At 38.2% G+C, this 24,585-nt stretch overlaps 1 protein-coding gene across 9 annotated transcripts in view; it reads right to left on the reverse strand.

Annotated features, from left to right (window-relative positions):
- Positions 1 to 24,585, reverse strand: part of HDAC9 (histone deacetylase 9) — a 379,234-nt gene that overhangs the window by 334,586 nt on the left and 20,063 nt on the right. For 5 of the 9 annotated variants that reach the window (XM_028156068.2, XM_054726311.1, XM_028156059.2 and 2 more), the window contains exons 5-6: positions 11,974 to 12,089; positions 1,888 to 2,010 (exon numbers count right to left, since the gene is read on the reverse strand). In XM_028156068.2, the coding sequence (XP_028011869.2) occupies positions 1,888 to 2,010; positions 11,974 to 12,089 (239 nt within the window). Of the gene's footprint in view, positions 1 to 1,887; positions 2,011 to 11,973; positions 12,090 to 16,334; positions 16,467 to 24,585 lie in introns of all 9 variants that reach the window. The other 4 variants (XM_008148368.3, XM_028156053.2, XM_054726307.1 and 1 more) reach the window with 1 other exon arrangement.

Genomic DNA, 24,585 nt, shown 5'->3' on the forward strand with positions numbered 1-24,585 from the left:
GGAAGCAAAGCAATTTTCAGTGATGGAGAAATTAAAGGACCAAGAGGTAAATGGTTTGTCTTAGTCACACAGCAAGTCAACGCAATGTTTAATCTAGAAGTGATTCCTTCTCCTGGCCTCTTTTCCTTAAAAATTTCCCACTACTCAGTGGGGAAATGGAATATTAGAGGTCCCTTTGCCAAAGCCTTGCTAAGCTTGAAAAATTAATTGTGATGGCCTCATCCACACCAAAATGGAAGCAAAGAAAAATGAAACTTCAATCCAAACCGCACTGGTTTACTCATCCAACGGCACCAAATTGTATTACCATCAAAACATTAAATGGTCTGGCTTTCGTACTGGGTCCTTTGAGAAAAAAATTCCCCCTGACCACATTAAAAGTGGTGTATGTTTGTGTTAGCTGATAGGACTGACGTCGAGCCTGCAAAGAGGAGTGGATATAAAATGCTTATTCATGTGTCGTAAGTTTTTGTGTCAGTATTTGCTTATCATTGGAAGAGACAGGAAAAACAGGAATAGGAGAAAAATAATTTTTAGTAAGTGAAGATTTGAAAATATCCTTGCATATTTATGTTTTGTTTCATCCCTAATTCCTTTTTTATTTTTGCTAGGCCCAATTGTTTATAAATGCTTCACGTGGAATTCCAAGAGTGTAACTGAATTTGGTATTTCTACATTTTTCTTCTCCAGTCCCTAGATATATAACAGCATCCAAATTTTGTTTTCTCCTCACTAGTATAAGTGACTGTATCACATAAGGCAACATCCCACTCTATTAAAAATACCAAATATATAAGGTGCACCTTAAACTGCTTTTAAAATAGGTACTGAACCCAATCATCAAATGTGTCATTTTATAATGTCACTATAGGTGTGCTTGTACATAAATTAGCATCCCATAAACAGGTCTTATATCCTGAAAACAAATTAGGTCACAAAATGGTCCACTCTTTATATTATCCTGATCTGGGAATATTATAAAAGATGTGAATTTTGACAAGCGGCATGCAGTGAAAGACTTGCTTCTGAAGATTGGCAAAATTGGTGCCAATGGTTAGAACAAATTTCTCTTTAAACTTAACATATCACCTTTGCATAAGCACAGTTAATTTAATTTTCATACATTTCACAGATGAATTATTCTACGTAAAGCTTACAAATCTTTTACAATGACAAAAATTTACATTATTTTAGGGAATGTGTATAAAATGATTATTGTTGTCTTCTACGAGTTGGACAATTACCTCCAAAAGATTCTATTTCAGTTGTCAGGACTTTTAAAGTAATTTTTTCGCTTTAAGTCTCCTGGGAAGAATTTAATATTGTTCTTAAAGAGGTTTTCCAGATACGTATTCTTCCGTATGATAGAGTCAGTAACATAAATTCTCAAAATAAAGTCATTCACCAAAAAATAAATTCCATAAACATATGTGCTGTGCTTTAGACAGAAGCTACACCTCTCAGCACTGGCCGGGCCGAGTGCCAGGCCTGCTGCTTAGTGGCTCCGTGATCTTGGACTTTTAAACATTACTAGTTTCAGCTTCTTCTTTTGTAAAAATGTGGCTTATAATCTCTGTTTCATGGGATGGTCGTGTGGAGCTAATGAAATAACTGGGAAGTGCTGCTTTTTTTTTTTTTTGAAAGGCTAAGAACCATTATACAAATGTTAGTTGTTATTTTTATATATTATTATGCAAAGCAGTATAATTCTGTAATTTGAAATTCAACCGGACATCTTTGAAGGACTCAGTAAACAGGGAAGGATAATGGCCTCTACCAAGTTTCCCTGAAGTCTAATCTAAATATTCTAAATATACTAAATATACGAGAGCCCCCCTGTGACAGCATCACTAGGGCTGCACTAGGCTGCTCTGAGTGGCGACTTACATTGAGCTGGGTTGGTACTGCTGGCAGTCCCAAGGTGATATTGGGTAAAGAGGGAGAGGTATAAAGACTTAGCAGGTTCATGGAATCTTCGTGAATCAGAATGCGTTGCTGTGAAACCATTTGCTATAAAGAAAAGAAAAAGGGGAAAAAAATGAAAAGAGGAGTCTTAAAAGATTACAATACCATATAGTTTACTATGGAATGTTTAGATTTCAGACAATAGTTTTATTTTATCACATTTAGTCAAAGTCATTTTAAGTATTTTGATTATTTATTTTATGATTTCTGTATCCAAACGTTATAAGTAAAAATTAAATCAGCCCTAGCTGGTTGGTTGGCTCAGTGGATAGAGCATTGGCCTGAGGACGGAAGGGCCCAGGGTTTGATTCCAGTCAAGGACACATGCCCGGGTTGTGGGCTTGATTCTCAGTAGGGGACGTGCAGGAGGCAGCCAATCAATGATTGTCTCTCATCATTGATGTTTCTATCTCTCTTTCCCACTCCCTTCCTCTCTGAAATCAATAAAAATATATTTTAAAAAATATCTTCAGTCCTCAGGTGAGGATTTTTTTTAAAAATTGAAATCCTCAGACATAATTACAAAATCTGAAGAAAGGGCTTCCGTGGTCATTTCGCAAAATTCATTGTTATAATTCTAGCCTCACGGATAAAAATCAGTGTCATCAATCAGTAAAGTACAACAATGAAACTGAATAATTCTTATGAGTATATATACTTTTTTGTATTACTGAGTGATATATACATACATATGTATATAAAATCATTATCTTTATATGAGTTAAACATCATTGTACTGATGGGAAAGCTCACACAAGGAAATCTTAGATTAAATATCACTATAAAGGACTTCCATAATAATTAATCATTTTTAATATAAAATTTGTGAATAGACAACTGTGTGATGCTTTTTTGATCATTCATATTTAGAAATGAAAGTCAATGTTAAAGTGTTATTAATTCCCTGTACCACAATAGCCTTCATTTTCACTGAAATATGCTGCACATTTTGGCATCTCACTCCTTTTTTTTACAACAAATACCTTTTTTCAATACAATACTCAGAGTCATGTTTTCCCACATGTGGCCTAATATGGTTGCTTGAATTACATTTTCTGTTTAATTCTTGCCTCCCTCCCAGAACTCTTATACAAAAAGAGTTACAAAGGTCTTATTAGACTAAGGAACTCTGGCCTGATATGGTCCCCAAGGGAACAACATCCCTGAAAAAGAATACTCCATGTAACAGTATGACACAGTGACTGCTTTCTTCCCAAACAAAAAGCATATGGGACTCCAATAATAGACCACCTCCAAGAGGGATATTGCACACACGGGCTTTGACTAAAGTAAATATAATAACTTGTCAAGCATGTTTGGGGGAGCTGTAGATTTTCCCCTGGACAAACCTGGGATATCAATTAACTGGGGGGAATATCATGTGCTCATACAATGCGACCTCAGACTGTCACTGAAGAGTGATGCGCCACCAAAACACAGGATGTTATTCCAAAACATCACCTCCACCCGGCGTTTGTTTGGAGATGAGTCAGAGCCTCAGGATCATAAAGGCAGAAGGTTAAATGTAGATTTTTCTCATTCCAACTTGAAATTCCAAGCTAACTTCAATTTTGTTTTTGTGGGTTTTTTCTCTAAGGAACAAATCAGATGTTTGTGCATGAAAATCTAGAGGTAGACTGAAACTTTTAACATCATGTTGGCTTTATATGTAACCTTTCTTCAAGGTTGTCTAAGATGCTACTGCATGAAGATGGTTGGAAAGGAGTTCCTCATTGCAATGTGCAAGATTGCAATTTTATTTTAGGGGTTATGAGTTGTGTATTTGCTCTAATTAAAACCGTAAGCTGCTATTGTGCTTACACTAATATTCTTTTAACATAAATTTTTAAGTATAAAGTAGATACCTGAACAAGAACAGAAAGAATGTATGAAGAAGTTAAAATGTTAACTAGCTCACTGACAGCATGAGGTAATCTATATATATATAAATCTGATAGGCAAATAGACCAAACAGCAGGAACAGCCAAACAACTGGTTGCTATAATGTGCTCTGACCACCAGGGGGCACACGCAGAACATGGCAGGTGTGGGCAGCAGGCCGCACAGTGCAGAACATGGCGGGCGTTGGCCGTGGCGGGATGGTGGAGCAGGTGAACAGGGGCGCCAGACCAAGGCGGGGCGCCAGTTGCTGTCATTGGGGCGAGTCCCTGGAAGTTACTGAAAATCTTTGCTCCTGTGAGCTGCAGTCCTGCCTGGTGCTTGCACCTGCTGCCAGCGCCAGGTGCTGGTCCCAATCACTTGGCGCCATCAGCGGGTGTGAGCGGCAGCTGCCAGCCCTGATCTCCCCTGAGGGCTTCTCCACCTCCCCCTGCTCCTGAGGGGTGATCAGGGCAGCAGCCACTGCTCACACCCACTGATGTGCCATCAGAGTGGGGGCTGCGATGGGAGGGGCTGGGCAGGGGCATGGAGAATGGGCCGAGACCTGCCCCTGTGGGCCCACAGTTCCTTTCAAGGTGCACAAATTCATGCACTGGGACCCTAGTTTATAATAAACTGTTATCTGTATTCATACAAGATAAATAAACATGGAAAATGATGTAGAATGATGTATAATATTCACTCAAGGTCCTATCTGCTCCCCACAGCACTAAGACTTAATGTGCACCATGGGAAGGGCAGCAAAATATATCACAGACCTCACAAGGCGGTTATCTTTGTTCCCCAGATAGAACGTCTGTGATACCCTCCCGTGCATCCCAGGATGCAAAAGTAAAGTGGAAAAGTGTTCTTCTCAGAGGGAATGATGGAAGTGGCACGCTGGCTCCGTACGCTAAGGGGAACGAATTTGGGAATACTCTTACTACGGGATTTCAGACCCCTGTAGTTTCACATCAAACTTGGAGTGTGTCCATTTCCTACCGTAGTGTATTGATTCTGAGCACCTAGCACGTGCCAAGCCCTGTGCCAGGGGTTTTTTGGCTGATAAGCTATTTTTTTCTGAGACATTCTCCAGCTACTATTGTGCTCATGTTATAGACGAAGAAACTGAGTGATCTCCCCAATTCTGGTCTCTAGTGGGATTGGTAATCAAACTTTAGAACTGATCCAGGCGACGTGACTTTTTGTACAAGCTATCCACCACTCTGCAGCAGTATTGAAGGATAAGGAAACTGGTAAAAAAAAAAATAGTATGGAGAAGAGGGAGACTTTAGAGAAGGAAAGGAAGCAAACTCAGGCCCGAGGCTTATGGAAAAGAATAAAAGTGTCCAGCTGACGTGGCCGTGAGAAGGAAGCAGAAGACCTGGTGACGTTACGGATGCAAGTCTCCCGAGTTCACTAGGGCGAGCTGGCGCTTGCCAGTTCTGCCCACAGAGACGGTGAACTTCAGGGACTAGGATGTGACTCTGTTTTTCCCCTTTGATTACAGATAAGGAAGCAGGCAGAGCATCTGTGTCGACGACTTCCAATGGCTAACATTGCAAATGACTTAACAGACCTGAAAAAGCTTTCCCCAAATGATCTTCTTTAATTATAACTCTCCTCAATTTGGCCTTTTGATGGGAGCAGTCTATCAGTTCCAGGTTCATGGATCTTAATAAGAACCTGGAGCTGTAATCTGCACGGCTCCGAGGGCAGACGCACTGGAACGCCAGGAAGACAGGTGGCGAGAGGTGCCGTTACACGCAAACAATGAAGGATCCTGCCCAGGATTCTTGTGAGGCTGGATGGTTACCCCAGCTTAGCTCTGTGCTGAGCTCACAAGCGTTTTCAGGCAAAACCAGGATTTTTCCAGCAAGTAGTTTTGAAACAGATCCAGCCTTTAAATCAGTGCTGTGCTAAGAAGCCAGTGTTTCACATCTTAGAATGTGGGGACGATGGTTTTCATCTAAAATAATTTCAGGACCAGAAATGCTTGCTGCAGTTGGACCGAGTGAAAACATTAAAAATCTATGGGGATATCACTTAACAGTCACAAAGCAATTAACGAGTAACAATTAGATGAATAGTGTGGTACAGGCGGTGGGCATACAAAGATGTTCTATATCACCTAGATGTCCTATACCAGTGGTCGGCAAACTCATGAGTCAACAGAGCCAAATATCAACAGTACAACGATTGAAATGTCTTTTGAGAGCCAAATTTTTTTAACTTAAACTTCTTCTAATGCCACTTCTTCAAAATAGACTCGCCCAGGCTGTGGTATTTTGTGGAAGAGCCACACTCAAGGGGCCAAAGAGCCGCATGTGGCTCATGAGCCTCAGTTTGCCGACCACGGTCCTATACCACCTAAGTTCACATGCTCTTCAGGTGCACGGAGACGTGGAGAACTAATGCTAATGACCTGTAAGCATTGCTATGGCGGGAGCAGGGTTGAAGGCTGAAGTGGCACAGAGCAGGGTGTCGGTTTTAAACCAGGCTTTGATGGGTAACGAGCATTTCACCACAAAGAGCATGATCCCAAGAAGAGGGATATGACTGAGCCAGGTGTCGGGGCAGGGGAGGTCTCCTCACATTTTAATAACGATCTTCAAAATTTAATTACTTTCCTCACCAGCATGGTAAACGGAAGCCTATCTTATGGATAATATCTGCAATCCACATAAATGAAATACACATAAACAGAAAATAAGGCAAAGAAGTCAACAGATGACTCTTGACAACACTGGTTATGTAAATAAGAAGCTCATAGCAAAAGTGGATGGAGAATTTTCAATTTACTAGTACTGCACATTCAAAATGACCTACAAAATGCATGAGCTTTAGAAAAAGAACGTACTTATCTAGAATCCTGTTGAGAAATGGCCAGGCCTAGTGAAGAGAAGTATATGCTGAGTGTTTTGCATTTGAGCTCTACCCCTCACTGGCTTTTAACTCTGGGCAGCTGCCTACCTACCTTGGACATCAGATCCTGCAGCCTACAATGGAGGCATCTCTGATTAGTCTATCAGATAATACCTGTGTCTATTAGAATAACATCCAGGCATAACCCATGGACACAACAATAGTGCTGTGAAGGCCAGGGGAAGGGGTAAGGAAGGGGTTAATGGGGGGGGGGGGGGCACGTGTAATACTTTCTACAATAAAGATAAATTTAAAAACACAGAAAAGAATAGCATCCATGAAGATGTCTGTTTTGTCTTTAAAAGGTCCCAACCCCCAAATCTAGACTATCTAAAAAAGAAGATACCACATTAACAACGAACAAATCTCCTAATATTTCAATGTTTGCCTACGTCTTTCACACTATTTTTCTAGATAGTATTTATTTTCTTCTCTCAGAGAGCTGAGAGAAAATTGAAATAAGCAGTAAAAAAAAAAAAAAAAATCTCTAAATTTTTATTTTGACTGAAGAATATATTACCATAAAATGGTTTGGGGACCAAAAAGGAATTATCATTTAACAAGACTTGCTTTGCATTTAAAAAGGTCTTGCTTTACAATGTTGACTCATGTTATTCCTAGAAAAAGATTCATTTGTCATAGCAACCTCTTCTCCCCCAGGGGGAGAAAGCGGGTTTTCAGGCGCTGCCATCTAAAACCATGGCCCTACACCCACTCAGCAGGGAGCATAACATTTACAACAAATGTCACAACAACGAGATTATGAAGCTATAGGCAGATGAGTCATGTGAGACTGGGGCAAAACAGCCATTTCCGATGACTTTAAAGTACTTAACCTTATTATTAGAATCCTTTTTAAAAAAAATCGTCTGTATCTAGTGGAAAAAATTATTTAAAAAATAGCACAGCAGAGCCAGCCACTAATGTTCAACTAGAAATAAACCAGCTGCTTGGCTACTGTTACAATAGCTATCAAATAAATCCACGAAACTAAAATAATGGTGTTGAGATTCGTGGAAACATATTTGAACCCACAAGCCCGCAGTATTAACAATAAAGTAACTAGATAGGTAAAGACATCTCTGACTGGAGTTGGAAATAGAAACTCCTTAGGTTTCAGCTCCCCAGCCACGCGTTCAAACGAGTAAAGGAAGTAGCTCCAACTATCTGAGTTTGGACTGAGCATATGTAAGAAATAGAAGAAATGGAGCAGAAGTGGTCAGAGCAGATGGAGGCCCATTTGCACACGGGATGTGCTGGCTGGAAGACAAACATGCTAATGAGTTTTCCCTATTAGGCGTCAGTACTGATAACAACAAGAAATGAACTTGCCCCCCACTTCCAATGTACCACCTGCCCTGCAAACACGGATTCCGCCCAACCAGCCGTGGGGGTGGGTGTCACTACCTTTCACTCGACCTGAGATCCAGGGCAAGTTTAAGGACTTAACCAATGACAACAAAGTAGCTGGTTTCCAGACTAGGTTCCCAAGAAGCCTTCTGAATGGAAGACCCACCCTCATGAATTCGCTGTTCTGTTCCCTTATTCTGTACTTCTGAGTAAATTCTCCTCCGGCCTGTGTCTTAACCTTTATCTAAATTATGCAGCACATGTGAATTACAAGACAGAAAATTGTCTTTCCGTCTGAGCCTCACATTCAGGCTGAGAAACAGGCTTACTTTCCTTCTTCCCAAGGAGCAGAAGGGAGTAGAATCCCTTTCATTTACATGGGCTCTGAAAGAATGAGGTGACATGCTTTTCTACGCTCAGGTCACAGAATAAAGAACTCATTCACATGTGCACTGTTAGACTATTTTAAAAGAAAAACTCACCCCTGGTACTTAAGCAAAGAGGGTAGAATAAGCCTATTTTGTAAATGGGGAAGTATGCAACTCACTTGATTTTTGAAAGTGTAATTAATGCTATTAATTTTTCAGACCTCCAACATTGGTTGATATGAAATTATACGTTGTTATTAATCTTAGAATAGGTCTTTAAAAATCATACTAAGTTCAAAGGGATTGTTAATCAAGAATTGACTGAAAATATTTTGTTCATCTTTTCCCCAGCTCCAGTGGAAGCTTTCAGTGTAACCAAGACATTAATTGGCTGAGAGTTTTAGCTTGCCTTGTGCTGTCTCCTCCCCTTTCCAGTATGAATTACATTACCGACCCCTGTAAATGCAGCAGAAAACCACATGTTAGCCATCAGGGTGGAATTTCTTGTTCTGGGCCACGGAGAGGCTACCCATCAGGGTAGGAAGGTCTGCCCACCTGGCCTTTTGGTTCATAGTTCAGGCACACAATTAATTCATTATGGGGGAAGTCACTGCTTGCTTTTGAACTAGTCTTTCCAGCTCTGGAGGTGAATGTCCTGGCACTGACCTGAAGAAATACCTCTACTCTTTCAAACTGCACTAAATCACATTTCCTTCTGGGTTGGTTTTTATTTGTTTTTGTTGTTTTCATTTTTTGTGGGTTTTTTGTGTTTTTTTTTAAACAATGCGGGTGGAAGGAAAGTTTCCAGTGACTGAATATGATCAACAATTAGCTGAAATCCTTGGGCATCTAAACAAACATTTATGACAGTCGACCTTTTAGGAATATAAAAAAAGACTACAATAATATAAGCAAACTCCTTTCCTTTACATTCTCCACTGTACGTATTTTGAAATTTAAAGATAGGATCATGAAAAGCTTGAAGGAAAGAGAATAATCTCACCTTTTCCATTTATTTCCAGTCTCATGAATATATAATATTTCTTGGTTGTTCCTTCATGTGGTACAAAGTACTACACGTACATAGGTGTTTATAATGGATGAATATATGTATCTTCCTCTTTAGTAACTGACCATGTCACTAACCCCTTCTTCCCTCCTGGGAGTTAACCGCCATGCTAACTTTTGTGTTCATCACTCCCTTGCCTTTTAAAAATATACTTTTACTGCATATGGTTTCCTGATCAAAATGCCATGCTGCTGCTTCTGAACCTATAAAATACTGCCATGCTGTGAAGTGCTCTTCTGCACCTTTTCGCACTAACAATGCATTTCTGAGAATCACACGTGCTGTCGAATGTAGTTTACTGTGTCATTTTCTTTTTCCAAGGGCAAATTCACCCAGAGCCACACCCTTTAGGACCCTTCGGTATTCCAGCTATTACTGAGAATCACATTCTTTAAAATGACAACGGATGGAAATCTAACATTCTTAAGAAATAATTGTTACCAAGTTGTTCTTCTCCTGTAAATGGACTAAAGGGTTGCTGAAAACTGACCAATTCTAAAGATATAAGTGCACTAACAAATACAATACCTATAACCCATAGTCCAAAAATCCCACTTACATCTATGGCCACATCAGGCATTATGTTTTAGTTAAGATAACAAAAAAAGAAATGAAGAGCCACAGTATAGTAAGAAACAAGAAACAGATGAAGGGCCTGGAGAGAAGGTAGAGGCCAGATTGCTATTCTTCAATTAGCTAAACAATGGTTACAAGCGAGACAGTACCTATATACTCACTTTCCTCGGAAAATTGAGGGACATTTTTGAAACTTAGAATAAATGTATATTTCCCTAGAAAGGATTTATGTTTTCTTTTTTCCAGAAACTCAGGGGAACTCCAAATCTGGGGCATTTGAAACCAAATTAACAGTTTGAGGTTCTGTAAATTTGGGTTATAACTCTATGCAAGGACTAGCTTTGGTTACAATTTCTAAGGGAAAGATTCTGCACCACTGTGGTCCCCATCAGGACACCTCTGGGGGTGGGGTTGTCGATGTTGCATAGATATGGGCCTTTGGGGTCCCAGCTTAGGGTTTGGAGGGTCTCCTATTACATTATCCTCCTTGGTTAGTATTGGCCTTTTCTTTCTATCTCCTGAGTTTTGTGAGGCCTTGAAAACTAAAATCCAAGTACACATGTGTCCTAGGAGCAAAAGTGACCTCATTGGCTTCAGCCCTTTGCTTCCATGGATACACTCGGGGTTTCTGCTTTCAATTATATTTTAGTCAAATAATTTATAAGTAATTTATTATAAATCTGTGTGCATGTGTGTGAGTGTGTGTGTTAGAGACACAGATTGTGGCATAAGATACAGAAGACATTTCTGTCAGTCATGCTCACTGTCCCAAATCAACAGAATTGTCGTGGGAGACAGTGAAGTGAGCTCCCTGTACGTAGAAGTGTTCTAGTAGAAGTTTCCTAATTACATATCAGGAAAGCTATACAGGTGATCCAAGAATCAGATATTTGATCAGTCTGTTTCAGCCTCAAGTTACCATGACTCTATAAAATACAAGGGGAGAAGCATGTCACAGTTATAAATGAGAAGTTACTGCACCGGCTTTCCCTGCATAGTGCAATGCATGGGAAGGAGGCATTACAATGACAGAAAAGAAAAACTGAGAGTGTCAATCAATTGACAGCAACTTCAACACAGCTGATGCCATATGAGCAGCTATTTCTAGGCCTTTGCCTTTGCTTAGCCTAATACAGAAAATGCACAGACAAATTCTTGCTGACTCCTGACTTACTTTCCTCTTTTCTTATTAGCACTGGTTTCAATAAATCATTCATTGGAAAACAAATGTTAATACACTTGATTGGATACAATCACACAAAAAATGAGTGTGTGTTATTTTAGACCAATTTTCTTTAATATTTCATTCTTCAAGGACAAAGTCCATACCTAATTTATCTTTATATCCCCCTTGCCAGGCAAAGTGACTGCCACATAGTAGGTCCTTCATAAGTGTTTGCTCAGTGGAGCACATTTTTACATTGTTCTTCAACTATAATATTCCATTTTTTTTTATTTCTCCGTAGGTCAAATGAATAAAACCTACCTTGCTATACTGTTCTTCTTTGAGGTTTGCATGAGGTTGTTTTTATACTTACTGATAGGTCTACTCCCATAACAAAACCAAGAACCAAGCAGAAGGACTTCTGAGCTGCTCAACTTCTGGGCAGCATATACTCAGCATCGTTGAGTGTACAAGGATGACATTTCAATATTTTCCAATCTGATTGTGTCCAAAATTGTAAATAAGGTCAAGTTTACTCAATTCCACATTTTATAAATTTATAAGAAAAGTCACTAAGAACAGGTGGCCTTAATCTGCCATTCAGAAACAACACTGTTTTCAGGAGCTGATTGAGGAAGATCTAACTTTTGGAAGAACCAAAATAATAAGAGTCTTACCTCCGCATGAGGAGTCGGTGGCAAAACCGAAGTCTCATTTTCAGTGACATTTCCAGTTGGGCCATTGTTTGGGGAACTGGGACCCGACCCAGGAGAACTGCTACTGACTGAGGATTCTGAAAAACATTCGGAAGCACAAATTTATTCTCGAAAAAAAAACCATAAAAAATGAATTTAGTTATACTCTAAAAAATATGCAGCCTTGAACCTTGTTTTTATCCCCCAATGGAAGGACAAGCACCATTTTGGTAAATAAAAAGAATGGTGAAACATTTGCAAATATTTCACCTAAGTTTGTGGCCTTATACCTAGTCTCTTTCTCTTGTCAAAATCACTTAATATTGTGACATCCACTATCATCTCCTGAAAGGTATATTTCTTGCCTTTATCTCTCATAAATCCCAGCCTGAATCCTTTTGGGATGCTGGACATTTTTAATCTCTCGTTATATGTGAATCAAATTCAATGTATCCCAGTATTAAATGTGTTCTGCTTATCTCTGCTTACCACCACACTCAGAGTCATTCTCACTTCCTTCTTTACTCCCAAACTAATCAGTTACTAGGTTAGTTCTATTTGTTCTTTACATGATCTCTCATCTACTTCTGACTACCCTAGGTCCAATTTAAGCCCTCAACCTCCATTATTTTCTCAGGGACTCTAGAAAAGTCTGCTAATATTTCTGAGTAACTATAGTAGCCTATCAAAACTTTCCCCTAAACTGTTGCCAGTGAGATAGATCATAGTGAGACAAGTTTTCCCATGTGCCTGTCCACCAATAAAGGTCCGAAGCTGTCCAACAGTTTAGAAGTTTATCTGGAATGTAAAACAAACTGGATCTGGGAGACACAGATTCAGAGGGATAACCAACCTGTGCCCCCGGGAAGACAAAGACAGCCAGAGCTTACAAAGGCAAAAACCACACGCTGGAACCAAAGAAACTATTCCTACTGGCTACTTAACATGGTGGGGCACTGGTTCAGAAAGGTCTGGTCAGGTCCAGGTGATGAAACTCTAAGGTAAGAGGGAAAGGGTCAAGTTCCAGAATGCACTTCTAAAGCAACACGAAAGTCCAAAATCCAAACCTCATCTGGGTGCCAAGATGTCTAAGTCTGACCTTCCTAATGACCTTCAGGCTCCATTTAAAATATTTCAGTTCACATTCCCTGCTTCCAAATGGAACTTACCATACTTTTCTGTTATTGTCCTTCCTGTGTTCTATGCTCAAATTTAAATCACCTCTTCTGCATTAAGTGCCTCATTTCAGGCTTTTCGTCCACCTTCTCCTCCACTTGTTTCATTGCAGGCCCAGTCCCACTTTGGAGATCACAGCCTGGCGCATGCACCATCTGTCCGCCAGGGAACAGGAGCTCCCAATTTGTGGGCAATATTTGCCTGTCCTCCCTTAGGACACCCCTAAATTTCAACTTTCTTTTATCAAGATTTCTCTACTCAGGGGTGCCATGCCAAAGGAAAGAACGTGAGATGGACGACAGAATTCTGATCCTGCCACCTACTTACTTTGGGATTTCATCAAGTCTTGGGTATCAAGATTCTTAAACATATCTTGCTCACTACCTTTCTATCTGTATATCTAGCATACATTCTGATCAATCGTGGGTGTGTTTTTTTTTAACCTCTGCCTCTGTCTTGGCTACTTTTTTTTTTTTTTTTTAAAGAAGAAAACGCACATTTAAAAAAAATCCTCCTTAGAAGCTTCTTTTCCACCCCCAGACTCCTAACTCTTGTCTTTCCTCTATAACTAGTACTGATTTTTCCTGGATGTCTCATTTCCATACCCTGCCTTTAAAAAAACAACAGAAACTATTGTCTTAAACATTCTGTCTTGTCAGTTTAAAATTATATTATTTATATGATCTTATGTGATATTCAGACAGAAGGATTTCCTTACGTAGAATCACTGTGATAAGCACTATAATGGAAGGCAACACATATTGGAACAGGATTCTACAACTTCCCACTGGAAAAGGTCTGGGAGGAGATGTAGCAACTGACTTTCTGGGAACAACAAGAAAAATCTCAGAAAAGATATTGCAGCAAGGACTTAACCAAGAGTAGTTCAGGAAATGGGGACAATGGAGAAGGGGAGAATGGAAGAGAGGGTGCCATGGGCAACAGGGATGTGCTAAGGCTTAGAACTGAAAAGTACCATGGCCTGGGTAGGGAGACGGGCAGAAAATTTGAGTTTGAAACCGAGGAAGATGGTTCCATGTCAGCTCCTGGGAGGAAAGAGGTGGTATGGGTGTCAGACAGCAGCCACTGAGCCTATGCACTGGAGAAGAGATACAGAGGTGAGAGCCAAAAAGCAAGAGTGATTTAATGGCTATGATGCTATGCTATCTCTGACCAGAGAGCAAAAATAGTTAGCATTAAGATCCAAACAGAGCTCACCCAAATGACACGAAAGCTGGCAGAGCAAGGACAAGGAGGACAGGTGAAGAAAGCTGTATGTCCTATAATTCAGATTCTCCTAACACAATTAGAGCAAGTACAACAAATCAGTTAAAATATCTACTAAAGCCCCACCGATCTGTTCATTGACTAGAAATGTGTGTCCAATAAATGCACAGGCCTCTTTTTGAATACACATTATTATTCTCAGATGAAAAGGGGAGTCATTACCTCACAAAATTAGGAAAAGAAAAACACGACATTTCAAAAGAAAATAAACTGGAGTAAAATACTAGCAAATGGTAACCCTTATAAATGAAAATTAATCATAACTCTGATAGGTATTAAGCTAAATTTCACTGCAATTTGTTAAGAAAGATGTGACTGTAGGAAAAGGGTTATGATAAAGAAAAGAAATTAAGAGGAAAGTAAAAAAGAACATTTGGGATAAATAAATATGACCTTACATAATAAAAATTTTAAGTTAAAAAAAAGAAATTTATATGGTTTTCTATTTACCTCAAGTTTTTCTGTTATGAGCGAGTCTGCCCTCTCCAATTAGAAAAACCACCTATATCTATTTATATTAGACAATTAATATGTTGATTTTTCTTTGTATTCATTAAAACACTGCTTCACTCCCCAATTCTCCAACCACACAAAGGACCTCTATTATGAAAACTTAAGATTTTTACTTGAAAAAAAGTCTATTAACTCTGAGTTTAGAATCCAATTAATCTAAGTTAGTGATTATATTTTATAGTGTAAAATAAATATAAACTCTAGTCAAAATAATTTTTCTTTATTTATTTAACATTTCTTATCCCTCAAGGAAAAAATTTCCCACTAATACTTTTCTTCAGATAAACATATTAATCTGTCAGGATTTAATAGAAGACTAAACTTTTTCTCCCTAAATAACCTGTCAAACTAATAAATTGCATTAGTATCCTCTATATATATTGTCTCCCTAAAGTAGACACCATCATTGGCAAAGGAGATACAGAAAAGAAAATACTTTTTAGAAATCTGCTAAGAATAGAATCTGGTCTTGGAGAAATAATATATCAACTGATTATATTTGTATAAGCACAATTTTCCTTGAGAATGAAGAAAAATAGTTGTAGATTACCACTTCTTTATTGATGCAACTGAAGGAAATGACCAGCCACAATGCGTAGCTCTAAGTAGGTACTCACTAATCAGTAGTTGGTATTATTGTTTTGGCTAGCCTTTTTTGTTCTTGTATCCCTAGGTTTTCTCTAATTTCAGACCAGGTACAACTGGGACTAGGGGGCTTTGTAAGACATCAGGTTGAATTTCCTAACCTGTTCACCCCACTACTAACTGGGCAGCTAAAAAAATAAGAACTCTTCCATTTGAGACTAGTGAAAATGACAGATTCTTTCCCTTCATAAAAGGCAATATATCCCCCTCCTGCCATAAGTCCCAGTTCACTAGTAAACACATAAAGTCATTTATGAGTTCTGTAAATTTGTTGAAAAGTCAAGGTTTGCTGTTCCACGTAGTTTAATTTTCCCAGATGTATTTCGTACATTCATGTCTGAGTATGGGGGAAGTGTTCTTCTCCGACCTCCCTCTGCTCATTTCTCATCAAATTTCATTAAAAGTTATATCCTCCTGGTTGGCATTCCCCAAATGGACTGCCTGCTTCTGAAAAGATTAAGGTGAGCTTTGGCTTCCTTTAGTTATGCCTAGATTGACACATTTTTCTGTTTTTCATTCATTTCCTGTTTAACACAGTTGGTGAATGCATGGCAAGACTTACTGACCTACTAGTGAATCAATATAATCTTGTTTCAAGAAATGTTTCTCCTCAAAATAACTTTCAATATGCAACAGGAATATTTATCCTAAACTTTTCTTTTCATTCCTACCACCAGCATTTTTTTTTTTTTTTAGTGTGTGTCTGCCCAGTCCTCAATTACCTGTCACCTCAAACATTCGCTTCTTGAATGAAGTGACAACATTTCCATCCTTCCGCCTGAGTAAGGGGCTGCTTCTCCTCTCTGCCACTTTCTGTTTTAACCTGGACCGCACCTTCAAGTTGGGCTCAGAGGCTGGGGATTGAGACAAAGAAAATAGATAAAAATTAAAAATAGAGAGCCAATCGCTCCTGTGTATAAACAGTGGCTCCCCCTTTTATTTTTGGTCCCTTGTCACCTCAAAATTAAAACCCGAAGCATGTAAATAAGGCATTGACCTTGAATTAAACAGACAAATATAGTACTTATTTTTATGAGATGTGTGAAATGCTTTTATACTTCTCTAAATGTAAAGTGGAAAAGGAGTTAAAACATTAGTTTTGTATTTATTTTATCTAACAGAATTGAATTGGTAGCAGGAAACTTAATCACTAAATATGTTTGGGTCAGAGTAAGATTTATTATCCTTCTGTGTCAGCCCTTCTAATTTTCTCAAGGGTGAAACTCAATAACCACAAAAACACTACCCTAATGTGATTTCAGGGACTCTGGCCTGACTTCTGGTAGTAAGAAGACACCTCAGTAGCATATAATTTATGTCTCATTCTGACCACTTTGAATAAAACTTTCTGTACATTGAGTATACAATGAATTAGAAAGGAGGGGTGGCCAAGTCTTAGCATTAAAAAGTTATGAATTAGGTTATATGTTCTGAAATACAAATGCACATTATTCATATATATTGCTATTTCTTTGGTTAACCTATTTAAAATAGTGATACTTTATAATTAGTCATGATTTATTGGGTTTTTAAGTAATTATATTTTAGAAGAACGGAAACATTGGATTGACTTTCTGGGTAGTAGAAATCAATGATGATGATGATGGTGGTGGTGATAGTGGTAGTGGTGGTGATGATGATGATGGAAAAGACATTTCTGATGTTAGCTAAACTTTTATATAGTGATTTCTACATTATATATTTTATATAAAGTTTATATAGTGATTCCTATGTTCCACTGATTTATATAGTGATAGCTAACATTTATATAATGACTTCTGATTATAGCTAAATCATTATAATGAATGATTTCTATGACAAACTGTTCTAAGCATTTGGTCAATATTAACTTATTGAAGCATAAAATATCCATATGGCATAGACTCTATTTATACCTTAATTATATATCAGTGTGAAAACAAAACAAAGAGAGAGGTAAGTAACTTGCCCAAGGTCATAGACAAACTGGGATGAAGCCAGGACCTGTATCAGGTAGTCTAGCTCAAGTCCAGTCTTCTAACTACTGAAAATACCGCTCCTCCACCTTAAGTCCGAATACCATAAAAAATATAAAAACTGCTTTTCCAAAGCATTGTTAATCATCTGTACCAGACACAATGTTATAATTTAGCCAGATTTTTTGACCTGTGAGAATGCTTTCTTTGAAGGAATTTTGTATTGTACCTACTACAAACAGTATCACAGGTAGAACTTAAAAGTTTATTTATCTCTTTATTTATTTTGCTTTTAGACTTTAAATATTTCTACTTAAGTTTTTCTCTTTGTTCTCTCTCCCCACTCAACGCTCCCCTCCCACCCGCACCACTTCTCTGCAGCTTCTCCTTGGACCTTGTATTCTAGGTTTTCTTGGAACTGGCTAAGTGAAATAAGAATTTGAAAGAAATATTCGGTTGCAAAAAATAAAACAAGTTAATTTTTTTGTGTTCTACAACTGTTTTTATGCCTGAAAATATTGAAAAAGGTAAAAAATGGGGTCCTGAAAATATTGTACAAGTAGAAAATGGGGAGAAGGAAGAAATGAGGATCGAGAACAAAAAGCTCAATGACTGGACTCCTAAAATTTATCACTTTCTGGGCCTCCCACTGTATTAATTTACTTAGACTTTTTCTTTCTATATTTATTTTAAAATTCCCCTAATCACACCAATTTTTGCCTCTGGAAAGCTATAACTAATAAAGAGGAATCCCTAACTAAATGGATATGTAGAACAAATATCAGATTCTGAGACTTTGATCTAGGCATGATTTTATGATGCACCCCAACTATAGGTTACCTGTAAAGAGGGAATAAATCAATTGATCAACCACTTCAAAAGGTGGAGGAGAAAAGGCATTGGGTTTTCAGTGGAAACACATGGAGTTGAGTCCACATGACACCACTTCCCAGCTGTGGGGTAGTCAGTGAGATCCCAGTGCTTTCTGAGCCTGACTCTTCATTGTGAAACATAGAAGTCTAACACCTTCCTTACTTCGTAGGGCTGTGACCATCTGATTGGATACCTGGGCTCATAGAGGCTAAATCCTAGGGTTGCCTCACTCTGGTCCTTTGCTGGTGGGATTTAATTTTCATTGGTGCTCAACTTACTGGTGGGACTCGCTAGTGATCCAAAGACTAAGGAGGAGGGAGGCGCCCGGATGTCCTATGCTCTCTCCTCTACAAGTGCTGCATCAGCTTTGTCTCCTCTGCATTCATCTCCCTCTGGAGGCCTCTGATCCCTGGCTCCACGTTGCCCAGCACTCCAGGAACATTGTTTCCTCTCCTTGCTTCTTCAGTCCCAGGGGAGGGAATTACTGCTATTCTTGCTTCCACTTTTTGCTATTTTCTGCGTGCCTCAACATCCCTGAGCATCTAAGTCTATGACCCATACTGTGTAGGTTCTGTTTCCTGCCAAGACTCTGATGAACACAGTCCTAGATATTTTGCAAAGTTTTGATAGAATCAAATGAAATCCTATCTAGAAGAAGATAAACTAGTCAATCAGAGAAGATTTTTGACACCAAGGGACACTGCTACTATGGGGAGTGGCTCCTGGAATCTAATGGACAGAGGCCAGGAATCTTTATAAATATCCCACAATGCACAGGGCAGCCCTCATGACAAAGAATTATCCAGAGCCAAATGTCAGTATTGCCAAGTGTGAGAAATCCTGGGGTAAGCAATCATTAAATGGCAGTTGTTAACAATTGTCCTTCACAGGGATGATCAGATGAGGTGATATCTGTTAGAGACTGAGATTCTCAAAGAGGATGCAGGGCACAGTAAGGGAAGAAAGTGAAGATGATCAGAAATCAGGAGTGCCATAGGTAGCTTGAAAATACAAAATATTTCCATACATTTTATACTTAGAAATTTACTTTAAAACATCTGTAATACTATTTATTTCTAAAGAAAGCAAAGTTAGTCAACTTCTATTATGAAGCTATATAGAAAGATGGAATTTCTCAATTTGAAATGATAATACTTGAGGCATTGTGATTTTTCTCTCTCTATCAATTGAGGACAAGGATTTTTTTAATACTAGGAATTATTGATATTCCATAAAGTGTAACATAAATTAATTTTCTAAAAACATACTGTATGCAATTTTTCTAAGTAAAGGTCCATATCCATTGGTTTTAGCAAAAATGTTCGCCTATATTTCAATACTGGTTTTGAGTCACAGTAGATATCAATTTGCCAATGGGGAGGGCAAAGGCTGGAATGATAGATAACCATCATTTAGTCCTTACAATGTTTTATAAACTCAGTCCTAACATTTCAGAAGCCCGCCCACCAAAGCTCAGCATGATATACGCCCAGGCAGAAGAATTAATGGCCTATTGTGCTGACTCAGTTTGCAGTTAAAGTTAATCCCATTTTTCTTAATGCTCTGGTCTCCCTAAAGTCTGAAGATTTCCATTCCAGTGACTTACTAATGGGATTCAAATCCTCAAGAGCCCAGAAAGAGATCACTAACTGGGGAGACATTCTGCTTGTATTTGAACATATTTCATGCCTAGTTGCACTAATTGCATTTCTATTTTTACCCCACACCCATCACTCTCTGCATCTCAATTAATCACAGAAACAGAAGCAAAGCTTTTTAGTATGTGTGCCCATCTAAATGCATTTGTCTGCTGAGATGGAAAACTGGCATGAAAAATTGATTATCATTATTTAAATAAAACAATCAATATTGAAATAAAGAGGACAGCGAAAAACGTTTTCTCTTTTTACTTAAAAGAAAAAAAAGTGAATAAAAGGAAACAGAAGAAATGCTTCTGTTTCATAAAGTAAATTTATTTCAAATCTTTCTTCTCATACGGATCTCCATGGTAGAGAATGATCTTAGGTGTGATGTTATGAGAACAAACAATAGCAAATAAATAGTAAAGTTAAGTAGCAGAATCACACCTTAAAAAATCTGGATAGCAAGACACAGTAAAGTGACAAGACCCAGACTTTTCATCCCTGAGACTGGAGTGTGTAAGTTTCATTTTCATACATGTTCACACACATACAGACATGGATACTATCTTTTGTAGAAGCAAGGAGCTCTCTCAAACAAACAGGCCAGACTCAGATTTCAAGGCTAACTTTTCCGTGTACTAACTGCAACTCTGGGTGAGTTGCTTATCTCCATAAGTCATTTTATCATCTATTACAGAGCAGTAACAATGCTTCCCAAGCATTGTGGTGGAAGATTAGAGGGGTGGAACAAAGTTACTAGCTCAACTGTCAGTCAAAAGATAAGTTGTTCAATAGATATAAGTTGAATAGATGAATGCTTAATGCAGTACACAGATAAGATCAAGGAGTTTATATTAAAACTAGAGGTCCAGTGCATGAATTTGTGCATGGGGGGGGGGTCTGGCTGACCCACTGCAATTGGGGCCAATCGGGCCGGGCTGACTAGGGGGAGGGGCCATGGGCAGTTGGCTGGCTGGCCCTGCCCCCTGGTTGAATTCCCAGTCGAACTCCCTGTCGAGGGGACAATTTGCACATTAGCCTTTTATTATATTGGATTAAACAAAACAATTAAAATGCAAACATAAGTAGAGGGACTGAAGGCTACAAGTGACAACTGGTCTATTCCCTTTGCTGAGTGCAATGTTACCTATAATAACAACAAATATAATAATAATCCTTTTCTGATCTTTTACTCAGAATATGTTAAATACTTTTTGGTTAATAATTGACTTTATATATTTTCATCACTTTTTTTTAACTTGCCTGTTTATAATTTCCACACTGTTTTGTTCTATGTTGTATATATATATTACCATCTACTAAGAATGATTACTGTGTTTATTTAGTCTCTGTTCACTTTTCATCCTAAATTATGAATATTCCTTACACCAATAACTTAGACAAAAATTCAATACCACATATCGTGGTATATAGAAGTTCTTCATGTCCACTGGATATGATCATAAGAAGAATAGGAGGCATAGGAGAATAGCTCTGGGTGGGCATCTTCTCTTAGTGTGCCTGGATGCCTCGCCTCATGAGCCAGGGCAGGGGCCTCCAGAGCCCAAAGCCCCATGACAAGCCACTCAGTTTCCTCATCCAAGAGCAGTACTCTCTGCTGAACCCTATTTCCTTTTCCTCACCATGTTTTCCCAGAATGCCTGATACTCATCTGGCTTTATTAGCTTTCAGAAAAAGTCTCATGAATGAATGAGTGAATGCACAAATATTACTCAATGCTTTCTTTAAAAAATGGAGGAGGAAATAACTATTTCCTTTGAATTTTTATGACATTTAAGGTAAAAATTACCATTTTTATCAGTTAAGATACTTTAATCAAACATTGTGATTCTGGACAGAAAGAAATTAAAATTATAATGTGTGATGAAATATTTCATCACTACAGTTAAGATTAAAATTATCAATTTAGTTGGTTCCATTGTTGAATTAAATTTAATTAAGAGCTATTCAATAACAATATTGAGAGCCAAGTCTACAAGTTCCATTAAGACTGGGAATGTGTGTGAACATGTCTAGGTATGTTTCCATTGTTTATTTAGCATTTACACAGGGCCTGTTAGATAAAATAAACACAGTAATCATTCTTGGTAGATGGTAATATATTTACTGAATCAATGAATGAATCAATGATTGAGAAAAGGCTGGTATAGCAGGAATGAATAATACACTGTGATCAATGCCATGTGATAGGCGTAAACAGAGCGTTGTGGCTGTAGGATAGAGATTCATTGGCCTTGAGAGGAAATCCTGGGGGCCCAGTGAGATCCTGACCCACAGAGGTGGGAGGGAAGTGCAATTCTATGTATGTCGTCCAGAGGAAGGTACTGGAAAATTCAAGGAATAAAGATTAAATATGCTAGCGGGGTATGGAAGGGATACTGAATGGAAGTTAAGGCTTGAAAGATATATATCAAGCAAATATTAGCTAAATTATGCAATTCTAACAGACGCTATTCAATCTGTATCTTTAAATTCCTGCTCTCTTCTGGCTTTCTTTTCAGCATGTAGATATGCTCAGATCTTTCCCATTCAAGTAAAAAATAAGCCCTCCTGAGATACAGACATTATTGGCTATTGTGTGCATATATACTTTAGTTCATAGTCAAGTTTTGTATTATTTTTACGTAGCCTTACACTTCCTACCACCGCTTCTAAACCTCAAACTACTGCAATATGGTTTTAACCCTCACTGTTTCACTGAAATTACCACACACAGTGCTCAGAGCAGTAAATGTAGTAACTGATTTTATGTCTATTCTCCCTACTTACCAACTACAGAGACTCATAGTGGGTCTCAATAAACAGTTGTTGAGTGAATAAATTCATGCTTGCATGTATCCATGCATGAAAGAAAACCTACATTAAAAGGCTGGTTTGAAAATGTTGAGAAGAGAACTGGCTAAACTTCAAATTGTCTAATTTCTAAGGGTTTCATGATGTTGAATGTACCACAAGAGGTCTTCTATAGCAGATGTGGAATGGAGAAGGAATGTCCCTTTTATGGAATGCAGCAAAATTACTATGTTTGGGAGTCCAGGAAATCCATATCCCATAAAGCTAGAATACATTTATATGTTAATTTCTTTATATGCTTTACTTTTTCAAATGTGAATTTGGAAGATCTACATTTTGGAAATATACAAAATTTAGAATGATCAATAAAACAAACAGATTAGGAACTAGTTTTAATTTTCTTCAAGTCAGTTTATGAAATATTTTTTTAGCCTAAAGCCTAAGGGTTTGTAATACAGTCTTACTTCTGAGCTAGTATTTCACAACTTAAATAACACGCTACTTTGGGGGAAGTCTGACTTTATAGATATGCCTCTATTTTTTCTTATAATAATCCTGTTTAGTTCTAAAAATCTTACTGATAAATAAAAATTCAGAATTATTCAATTCTATTCATCTTTTCAGTAATGAACCCCTGTCTATGCATGGAAATAAAAGGGCACCATGTGTTTCATAGTTTTATATTTATCCTCTATTAGGTGTATCTTTTACAGACTCAAATTTTAAATAGAAATGTCATGAGTAGTATTATTTATGGGTATAACTCTTTTTAACACAGTTTCCACCCAGACACTTCAGGGCTTCATGTATAAACAGAGGTGTGAACTGATTTCACTAGCTGTTGTGGACCTTCTTAGTGGGTGAGATCTGCCTGGGGCTGCCTAGTCTGTATTTGATGGAGACACCTGCTGGGACAGCACACACGTTCTCATTCAGAAAATTAATACCTATCTCCTGATAACTCCCTGGGAATCAGCATAAATTTAACCTTTATTGTACTTACTTGTGCCCTCAGCATGAACTGCACCTGTTTACCTTCATAAGAGTCTGGATTTGTTTTCCAGTTTAGACTCCGCCGCTAATTTTGTGATTTGGGTGAAGTATTATTCAATGTTTCTGTGCCTCAATTCTCTTGCCTGCAAATGTGGACAGTAATATCCTTTCTCTGACTTTAAAGAGTTCAGACTGATGTAAAAGGCAATATTTTGCCTCTGGATTGATGAAGGTCACCTCAGAACCCTTCTCCATACAGACCTTTAGTCAAACATCCTCTATTTAGCTACATTTCTCTGGATGACTGTCTGAATAAGTAAACCTCAAAACAAACTTCAAATAAAATGATAAAGGGGCAGTAAATCAAAGTACCCTGTAGAAAACATCATCCTAATGAAGACTCTAAGGTAGACAGAATAATGCCTCTTCCCTAAAGATGTCTATGTCCTACTCCCAGAATTTGTGACTATTACTTTTCATGGTAAAAAGGGAATTAAGGTTGCAGGTAGATCTACGGTTGATAACCAGCTGATTTAAAGATAAAGACATTATCATGGATTATCTAGGTTGGCCCAATATAATCACAAGATCCTTAAAGATATGGAAGAGAGCAGCATAAGAGCATTAGAGTGATGCAGTGTGAGAAAGACTCAACTAGTCATTGCTGGTGTTGAAGATGGAAGGGGCCACACAAC

This window comes from Eptesicus fuscus, chromosome 14, assembly GCF_027574615.1.
Source record: "Eptesicus fuscus isolate TK198812 chromosome 14, DD_ASM_mEF_20220401, whole genome shotgun sequence".
Taxonomy (NCBI): Eukaryota; Metazoa; Chordata; class Mammalia; order Chiroptera; family Vespertilionidae; genus Eptesicus; species Eptesicus fuscus.